The following is an 11446-nucleotide window of genomic DNA, read 5'->3' as shown; positions in this document are numbered from 1 at the left end:
TATATAATAATATTATATATATATATATATATATATATATATATATATATATAAAATAAGTATTGAATAATATTTTCAGTTGATGAGCTTTGTTACAATTGAATACAGTAGAGATCTTCTTACAAAAGTATTTTCCTTCTCTTTTATTATTCTTATCTGCACTGTAAAATATAATATGCTATATTTTAAATCAGAACAAGTAAGTTTAATCAAGAAAATTTTCCATAACACAGCGTAAACATATTGCTCAATGATGATGAAATGAAATAGTACAGAAGCTATCCATTTATAAGCTATACTTAAATGATACAATGAGATTTATATTGATTCCAATTGGCATTTGCAATATGTATATAGTACAATGAGATTTATATTGATTCCAATTGATATTTGCATTTACAAGTTATTGTCAGTAATATTCCATTTATAATAATGTCAGTAGTGTTACGTTTATAATGTCTTTGTTATCACAATGTAATTTTTATTTAAATGAAATAATTATAGATGACAAAATTAATTATTGCAAACAATTATGATACTTAATTGACAGGTAAAATATCTTTTCGAGCAAGTTCTGAATGATTGGCATGCTTTAACAGATGCAGAGGAAATAAAAATAATACGAAAATATGCGAATAAAGGGAGATTCTATACTATTTATGCAGGATGTAAGAACAAAATTCATTATGCAAATTTACGCGTTTTAGTTATTTTTATTTTATTACAATTAAATAATATATATTATATCTTTCTATTATTATATTTTGCAATATTATCACCATAGCTTATAGTTTTACTTTTGTAAAATTTGATGAAAATTAGATAAAAATTATGTTTATTAAATGTTTATTAAAACAGCAAACAATTAATAATTAGTGTTTTTTCTTTATTCTATCATCTATCTTAATATATTATCGAGATATATATTATTATTTACTGGTTTTAGTTGTTCTATATTTTGGCATCTTATTTTTCACTGTATTGTTTTTTATACCGGACGTCCTCGATATTGTGGCACCATTGAACAAGCCTCGGCAACATCAATTGCCGCTCGCAATCGAACTTATTTACGACTTGGAAGAACATTTTCTTCTTTTTATTCTAAACTTCTTAATAATCAGTCTTATAATTTGTACTATATTATTGGCTGTTGAAACATTATATATGATATGCATACAACACGCTTGTGGATTATTGAAACTTACTAGGTAAAATATTCGTTATATATTATTCCGTTATACAAAATAGTGACAAACTTATAATATAACCAGACAAGGATGATTCTTTGTAAAAAAAATAAGTTGAAAATGTAAATTAAACATTTTTGTTCAAGGCTTTGTTTTCAAGAAAATCAAATTCGAAAATTGTGTTGAATATATTTAAAGAAGATATGATTTGTAGAAAGACACTGTCACATGTTTATTTAACTTCACAAATGATAAAATTAAAGAAAATATTATGACAAATAATTAAATTTTATTTATTTTATTAAGAGAGATTACAACAAGGCCTCTGTCGAAAAAAATATTATTCTGCACGACTTATTTTTGTATGTACAAAGAATCACCCCATCCAGTTGTGCTATGTCCCTCTGTATTATCAATTTCTGAACTGTTTTTAATTATGAGAATGATTGCTTCAGCTATCGTATCTTGAACGCATTCGACGATCAGTTACAATTGATGAGTATATCTAAAAAATCAAAGTGCACCATCTGTATTAAATTGTCTAAAGCTATCAAGATTCACAAACGATCTCTAAAGTGAGTAATAATTAATTTAAGATATATTCTTGCAAATAATATATATTTAGCTTACTTAATAAATATATTATGTGTATACGCTAAATTATAATTGAATTGTATTGATAAACTAAAAAATGTATTGATTAACTAAAATCAATGTTCCGCAAGAAAATTGGATACATGTACATGTACAGGATGTTTGATATTAGATGCAATATCGTTCATGGATAAATAGAGCGAATTAAACTGAATCGAAATGTTTTTTATCATTTTGCAATTTTCGCAACAGTTAACGAGATATTAATTTCTAAAGATCATCGAAATGTATCCCTCCGTCCGGCTTATCACCAAATGCAAGCGTGCGGTATAATACAACCACTCAGCGAGATATTTTCTTTCGCTGCTTGTGCGTTACCAAGGCTGCTTGTAATAAACAACTTTCCGCATAATTAGCAACCTACAACGATGGGCGATCCTATCCTCTTGTTTGCTTGTATTTGGCGATAAGCCGTGCTATTCAGCGATTTTTAGAAATTAATATTTTGTTAACTATTGCTAAAATTGCAAAATGATACAGAGCTTTTCGACTCAATTTAATTCTTTCTATTTGCTCACAAAAGATTATGCTGTTATTACTGGTCATCTTGTATATTAAATTTTTATAAAATATACATATAAATTTTTATAAAATATACATATAATAAAAAATTCACAAAATTTGCATGTTTATGATTTTTATGATTTTTTTATTTAAGGTTTATCGAATGTTTATGTTCTACTTTTTCTGCCTCCTACCTGTTTTTATGTATATTCGGCGTAGCTTCTTTAAGCATTAATTTATTTGAAGTGAGTAAAACATGCCGTGCTAATATCTCCAGCAATTACTTCCTTATTATTTCCTAACGAAATTAATACCTTTTATTTTATCTTAGTTCATAAAAACAATTGAGTCAAAAGACACGAACCAATCGCTCTATTTTGGTCTGTTCATCAGTGCTCATTTAGGTTATATGTTTTGGGTTAATTATTTTGGCCAAGATTTAATTGATAATAGCGCTGATGTTTTTGCACAAACGTAAGTTAAAAATTCTACTTTACTTATTTCAGTAGGTGAAATAAAATATTTATTATATATTATGAGAATTAATTGTTTATGTTACAGCTATAATGTAAAATGGTATATGGTATCTACACATGTTCAAAAAAAAATATTATTTATACTACACAGATCCTCAAAGAACATTTTATTTGATGTTGGCAATATGTTCGTATTCTCATTGGACGGAATTGCTACGGTAATTGTTTTGTTATAAATAAACGTATTTGAATAAAAATAAATATTTTGAATATGTTTAAAATATAATACAGTTAGCATGAATAATACATCAATTTTGTTATAGCTTATTAACTCGTCTTTGTCGTACTCTATGCTACTTTATTCTACTCGGACATGATTTATATCGATATGACAGAAATGGTTATGATCATCTATAATCCCTTTTTTATATTTTAAAGACTGTGCTTTATTATGCAATAAAACTTATTTCAGCATGATGCGCGAAATTTTTTACTATCGCTTATTATTTATTAACTTTTACTTTTTATTATTTATCACAGTGAAATATCCTTTTTACTAATATTTTTCATAAACACAACACTCATATTATTCTTTTATACATATGTAATATATTCTTTGGACGCACTTTTAGCTCATCAAAGCTAATTTTGAAGTAATAGTTTTTTCACACGTACTCTCTCTAGTATATCCGTATCGTAACATATTTGCGAGACATGTCTCTGGAAAAAAATTATCACGCAACGGTCTGCTGTACAAGCAATCATGAATGTAAGAAATTCTTTGTCGCACCGCGCGTGCGTAAAAATTCTGTAACTATTATCGTTCTACCCCAAAGAAAAACATCAGTAGTTATATTAAACATGTAATTTAGTTGCTTTACGTTGCAACCTGTCTTTTGGTAGACTATAGTGCACGATAGTCGAATGATTCATTCAATCTTACTTTAAAGACCGCTTGATAATAAGCTAATTTATAAATTGTCCTCCTGATATCAGATTCTTCGTAATGCTATATATTATCATCATCATGACGCGGAAAATGCATGCAATAAGTTTGCAAGAGCTACTAAGATATTCCGATAATGGTAGAACGATGGCGTAATCTTTGCAAATCTGCGTGCACAAAATCGTAATAACTGCCAATCGAAATGGATTTCTTCAACAATGAGTACTATTTCACCCGACATCTAATGGAGTCGATCGGTCTGTGGCCCTATGAAAAGCCAGAACGTCGAATTGTTCGTGGAATGTGCGTGTCCTTCGTTCTCACTCAAAGTATACTAGTACAGGTATCTGTGATCGTTGCATCTTGTTCTTTTTCCCATTATTTCCATAAGAATGACTGCAGTCACTTAGGTTTAGCAAATCTTCTGAGTTTAATGTACTGCAAACATTTACATTACGTATATTTTTGTATATATATTTTTATACATATATTTTTGTGATAGTGATAGATTAACATCTGAGAAAAAAATGGAAAATTTAACAAAATTCAAGACCAATGAAAAAGAATAAGACCATGTTTTATGTAGAATAGCTAAAGCTTAAATTTTATTTGTATTGCTTAACTAAAACAATATTTTATTGTTGTGAATCACAAATGTTTACAAATTATATATAAAAAATATGTTACAGGATGTTTAAAAACGAAAGAATTTTATTTGCCTACAAAACTTCGATCTGATTGTCTATTTCGTTTGCAATACGACCATATTGTACACAGCTTATTACACACACGACCGTATTACACACAACGCAATGCACATACTATCATATTGTACGTAACACATTGCACATATAACCATGTTTGCACACATTTCCATACACATTGTGATTTAAAAATTTGCTTTGCATGGAAAGTTAAATGTAGATTCATACAATTATGGATGTTTTGTACTGTATTGCATATACTAGATGATATGGGTGAACTCCTCGTTTAACACATGTAAAATTACAATTCGAGTAGAAAGTTGCAAATACATGCGAAATATCATCTTCTTTGTTCACAATACGTGCAAAATGATTATGTATTCAACTGTCATATGCGTAATATATACGGTTGTGTGTACAATATGTACAATACAATCGTATGCGCGTCGAACAATGCGCTGTGTGCGATATGATTGTGTGCAATGTGTTATGTGCAATATTGTTGTATGTACATTGTGTGCAATGCGTTAAGCCCACAACACAGTGCGAAGGAAGAATAGCGATAGCGATAGAAATAATATGATTTCAACCTATCAGAAAGATACACTAGAATATACAGCTTTCGATAGGTTAAAATCATGTTATTTCTATATTCGCTATCGCTATTCTTTCGCATTGTGTCCGGAATTTTATATGTAATACGGTTGTGTGCTCATGACTATGGATAATTTTGTACGAGACAAACGAGATCAACTCGCTTATTAGCTATAGAAGTTGTAAAAGTGTTAATTATGTGTTTGAAATTCTTTATTAAGAATTATAGGACATTGGACTGTTTAATCAATGTTTCCGAAAGATTATTACATATATTAGGTATAATAAAAAGAAATCCATTATTTTTCCATTCAATTTCATGCAAAAATAATGGATTTCTTTTTACTACACCTAATATAATTAGAGATATACGTACATATAAAAGAAATATAAAAATCATATTTAACTTAAAATATATATAAATTTGATGTAAATTTGCGGACACACTTGTACTTATTATATTAATATTTTATTTCACAAGATAAGGCTATATTACTTTATTTAAATAAAAATTCTGTTTTTAGTTGGCAACATTTATTACGCATGATTATAATATATCACTTTTCATTGACGTCTTCTCATTTAACTTTCTTTGTATAATTTACGTTCTGAAATATAATGTAGTGTATTTTAATTCTAATCACGTGAGTCATTTGAAGAAATTGATTAGTAAAGCGGTTCTATGAAAGATCTATTTAATATTTTGATTATAATCATAGGTGAAAAATCTCTTTGATCAAATTCAGTGCGATTGGAATTCGATAAAAAACGTGGATGAACAAAAGATAATTAAAAAATATGCACTTAAAACAAGATTTTATGCAATCTTTTCTGGTTGTAAGTAAAATAGAACACAGTTTTTGTCTTATTGAATAATATCTATTTACAAGATTGGATTTGATACAGAAATGAGTAAAAAATTAAATTAAAAGAAGAATCTGTCAAAGATATCTAAGAACAAATTATTTTATAAACGTATATTATTAATTATTGTAAATATCGTCTGTTAAATTTGATTTTTTTTAGCAATTGTTTATCCAGGGACATTCATCTTTATTTTATTTGTATATATGCCAGATTTTCTTAACATTATATCGCCGTTAGACGAACCTCGTCCTCGACAATTGCCGGCACAAATAGAATTATTTATTGATCAAGAAAAATATTTTTACTTGTTTTCATTGATATTTACCATAACTGCTTTCTTGGGTATGACGGTACTTATGGCGACAGAAAACATGTACATGATATTAGTACAGCACGCTTGTGCATTATTCGAACTTACCAGGTGAAATTCTTTATACAAATTTTCTTTATATAATATTTGTTTAACTTTTTTAGTATTTAATCTCAAGTAAACTATGTTAAGCATTATTATTTTGTTAAAAATAGCTCTAATAAATATATCATAATTAACAACTTTATTTTTTAATGTTTTTCTTTTTTATTACATTTGCATGTTTTCAATAAGGATTTGATTGTACAGCTTTCGCTTAACACTTGCGTTCGAATGCAACACATCCTTATCAACACCCTCAAAAACTAAATGCAGATTTTACATTAAGTTATTAAGTGCTCTAAACATTCATCAACATTGTTTAAAGTAAGTACTTGATATAGTTTGAATATATATAGTTATTACATATTTGAGGCTAAAATGAAGAATTTTAATATTATTTTATAAATGTAAAAATATCATATGTATGTATTTATATGTACATATTTGTTACATCTAATTCATATATCATCATAATATAATATAATTATTTATTTACTATAACGTAAATTAATGCCTTTTATTTTTTTTAAGATTTATCGAGAATATTCAACATAAATTCTCGACATCCTATTTTATTCTATTTGTGTTTGGTGTGGCATCGGGAAGTGTTAATATGTTTCGCGTGAGTCATACTTTTAAAATAATATCAGAATGTATGTAAGAGATCACAAATGGTTCTATATTATTTACATATTTATTAATAAAAGCTTTTAGACGCTGTGACAACACACAACTTATTCGAAACTATTTTAATCGGTTTATTTGTATATTCTCACTTTTGCTATGGATTTTTTATGAATTATTTTGGACAGGATGTAATTGACCACAGTGAAAATTTTTTTCGACAGATGTAAGTGCGTTCTAATAAATAGCATACTAATTTTTTCTTTATGAAAAAATATTTTTATGTAAAATATTATGAGTAAAAACTTTAGTAAAAAAATCACAACAAAAAATTATTTTAAATCGTTATGACAATTTCTGTCTGTATTAATATAGATATAGTACACGATGGTATACAGCGCCGCTATATGCCCAGAAATTATTACTCATAACATTACGACAAAGCATAAAAAACAGCAACATAATCGTCGGCGGTTTATTTGTTATGTCATTAGAAGGTTTAGCCACGGTAATGTCACATATACACACGCGCGCGCGCGTACCCCCCCCCCACACATATAATATAATATACCTATTGTATATACGTATGTATCTACGTATATCGAGAAATGGATGATTATTTATACATATACATATTTAAATAATTTTTCATTTTTTTTTTAAGATTTGTTTTATATTCATTTATCTTATGAGATTATATTACATATAAATAGTATTATATAATTTCTTAAATAAAAATATATTAATAATAAAATTATCTATATAAAAAAAAATGTTAACTGATTGACGTCTAACTTTATGAAAAATTTTATGATGTTTATTTATTTTATTTGTACTTGCTTGTATCATTGTGTGCACTTTAATAAGTAAAAAATATAAAGGATATTTAAGAAATAATCAGCGCTTGATTATAAGATAAAGAAGATTTTAACTTCGTTAATATTTTTTGATAAAAAAATCATTTATATTTCAAAGATTTTAAAACTTGATTGAAAACTGACGTATTTCGAAATATATTGTAGTTCTGAATCCTTTATAAACAAAATCAAAAGAAATGTATAATGGATACAAGAGATATAAATGATTCTTTTTTAAATGATATTAACGAAATTAAAATAATCTTATAATCACATTCTAACTATTTTTTAAATCATTCTAACTTTTTATTCTTTACAAATGAACATACAAATGAAACAAAGGAAATAGTATAAATATTAACTAATAAAATACATTAATTTTTATTTGTTATAAAACCTCGCCTTATTCTCATAAAATGTTATTATATGTATAATAGTCGAAAATAGGTATATACATACATGTATAGAAGAATCTTAAGAAAGCATGATTTTATGAAATAGAATATAAAAAACAGAAATATATGAAAAAAATTTCTTGTTTCAGCTTTTCAGTATGACATTGTCTTATTGTATGGTTATGCATTCGGTTTGTAAATAATCATGCAACATATTTGTGACAATAAATGCAATCCTCACAAAATCATTCGATGAATAGCGTTATTAATAATAAATCAAAGTATTGGATTACTTAACTATAAAAATAAAAATAAAATTAAATATAAAATGATATAATATAATTATTTTATTGTTAATTATTTGATTTAATTTTGTTACATTATAAAAATTTCTTTTAAAAAATTAATAGTTCAAACTTACATGATTGCTAAATTATATAATTCGTAAATATGTAGATTGGGAGACCGGATCGTTCACAACTTTGACTTTGACATGTTGTCAAGGTTATGTCCTGAATGACGTTCAGAATGTTTTAACCATCGCTCTTTGTTTGTTAAAAGATTATTAACAAAATAAATTTTACGAATATAGAACGTAATTATTAGGCACAGAGTATACATTTAAGATGTACCACTAAATATTTTTAATATATTTTAATATTGAATATCTTAATGTTGAATAAAATTGTTGCTTGTTTTACATGTACATTTAGACTTCGTTTCGCTGTGTAAGCAGGGAGAAGTGTAAAATAGATTCCTTTGCGTAAAAAGTTAAACACATATATAGAACTTTGTTTTGCATTGTTAAGCATATGCGTGGAATAGGTTTTCACTCCCTCCTTAATCTTACGGAATGGACTTCATTATCAAAAAAAGCCTTGCTTTGCGTAAAAAAAACTTCTACCCAAACTTATTATTTGTTCAGTTTTTTGATAGTGGAGTCTCCCCGTAAAAGGCGGGAGGGAGCAAAATCCATTGCACCCAAGAATATACTTTACAACGCAAAGCGAAATTCCACATGAGTTTACAATTGTTTACGGCGAGCAGGATTCCATATGGGTTTACAACTTTCCAGATGAAGTCTATCCTCCCCTTGCTTACAAGGCGAAACGAAGTCTATAATTGTATTGTTCCACATGAGTTTTCGATTTTCCATTTGAAGCAATTTCTGATTTTGAAAATTTAATTTGGATTAAGTTATATTTTTTTCGGGGTGAGAATAAAGTAAGAAGGACGGAGTCCTTTTCCGCTCGAGCTTATTTAATGCAAGTGTGTAAATAAGATATATTTAATAAGATATATTTATATTAGGTAAAGTTTAAATTATAAAATTAAACTCATATTTGTATTGTCAACTTTATAATTGGATCATTATTACTCGAATAATGAAAGTAACTCAATGATATAAGAGACAGATACACAATATATATTAAAAGCATTTGTCATTATAAAAGAAAGAGTTACGGAAGTATATTCACAAATGAAATATTATATTTTACGCACTCTCTTGTATCTATTACAAATATGAAAGAATTTACACTAGCTTTTACAAAAAATGAGAGAATACGATCTAATAGTAATTTATATAATTATATTATTTATTACTTTTACGGTAATACACTCTAATCATTATACCCATTTTACTTCTTGGCTTCTATAAGCAATTCTTCCCCTTATCTTTTTGTCGCAATGTAATAATGTCATACATAATAAAACAACAATAATCATCCTCTTTCCCTCTTACTTGCGGTAAAAATGTGATCTCAGTTGTGTCGCAGAAATGGACTTCGATGGTAGTCGATATTATACACTTAATCGGATGATGTTATCATCTATCGGATTATGGCCGTACCAAAATATGTGGCACATTCGAATTCAAAGAATTTCTTGTTTATTCTGTGTTATATCTTGCATAATAACCCAGGTATCATTAAATATTATTCCTGATAAATGAGAATCGTTTAATGATTACAAGCCATTATATTTTGGTTTATTTTGTCTATAATATAAAGATTATATTTTGTATCAAACGATTTGCAGTTATCTACATTTGTCACATCTGAATACAATTTAGATCTTCTTCTTGAAGTCTTATCATATACAATTCCTTGTTTTATTGTCATTCTGAAATATGTCGCATATTGTATGAAAATCAAATCAGTGAGTCACACTAGTTATACTCTACAATATAATATTCAACAATATTTTTAAAACTTTATTTGAATTTATTTATGAGTTTATAAAGAAAATTTTAGAAAATTATAAGTATACATTAGAAAAATAAAACCGTATAATGAGGTAACTTTGGCCTAAATTTTGATACTGCTCAGATTGCATGACAAAATCGGACCATAAGACATCTTAAAAACTTAAAGTATAGACTTATGTTCTAATATTTAATATACGTATTCTTTATTTTTTAAATTTAGACTAAAATTATCCGAACTGATCCAAAGTTATTCTATTTTACAGTACAATAATTTTATTTATTTATTTAAAATAAATTTATCTTTGCACGTTAACAAATTGTTTTAAAGTATATATAATTAAGATATTATTATAGGATCTTAATATGTTTCAAAATAAATAAATTATATATTCTTTAAAAAAATTATAGTAGAACGTAACATTTAAAATAAAAAATGTGCTATTTTAAGAGCTGAGCATCGTTATAAAAGTGATATTGTGCACAATTATAGATAAGAATGTTAATGGAGATAATAAAGCATGATTGGAATACACTAAAAAATAAAGTGGAATATGAAATAATTAAGAAATATACTTATATAGGAGCATTTTACGCACAGTTATTTGCAAGTAAGGTTGATAAAACTTTGTTATACTATTTCATAACATGTGTGAAATACACATTAATATTATCTAAACAATATGTTACATTTATACTTAAAGCAACAAAAAATTCCAAAATTTTAAATATTTTTTAAATATTTTTATGACAACAATAACAATCTTATTGGATCACAAATGTAAAAACACAACCAATAAGAGAAATAAAGATTCATAACAGCCAGAGCAAGATCTTTAATGCTTAAATAATTCAATGTGAATTTGTATTATACTCTATATATATATATATATATATATATATATATATATATATATATATATATATAATACTATAATAACTACTACTAACTAGTAATTAATTAATACTATACTACTACGTAGTACGTCTACTAGTTAGTTTAGTTTGTTTTACTTTATT

General features: G+C 26.4%; 1 protein-coding gene across 1 annotated transcript in view; it reads left to right on the top strand.

Moving 5' to 3' along the window:
• Positions 1-10000: 10000 nt before the first annotated feature.
• LOC105620733 overlaps positions 10001-11446 on the top strand; it is an 8918-nt gene continuing 7472 nt past the window's right edge. Inside the window, exon 1 of the mRNA XM_012202225.1 lies at positions 10001-10144. Within this exon, the coding sequence (XP_012057615.1) occupies positions 10001-10144 (144 nt within the window). The remainder of the gene's footprint in view (positions 10145-11446) is intronic.

This window comes from Atta cephalotes (assembly GCF_000143395.1).
Source record: "Atta cephalotes unplaced genomic scaffold scaffold00028, whole genome shotgun sequence".
Lineage (NCBI taxonomy): Eukaryota > Metazoa > Arthropoda > Insecta > Hymenoptera > Formicidae > Atta > Atta cephalotes.
The sequence above is the reverse complement of the archived record's forward strand: the minus strand, read 5'-3'. Positions and strand labels throughout refer to the sequence as shown.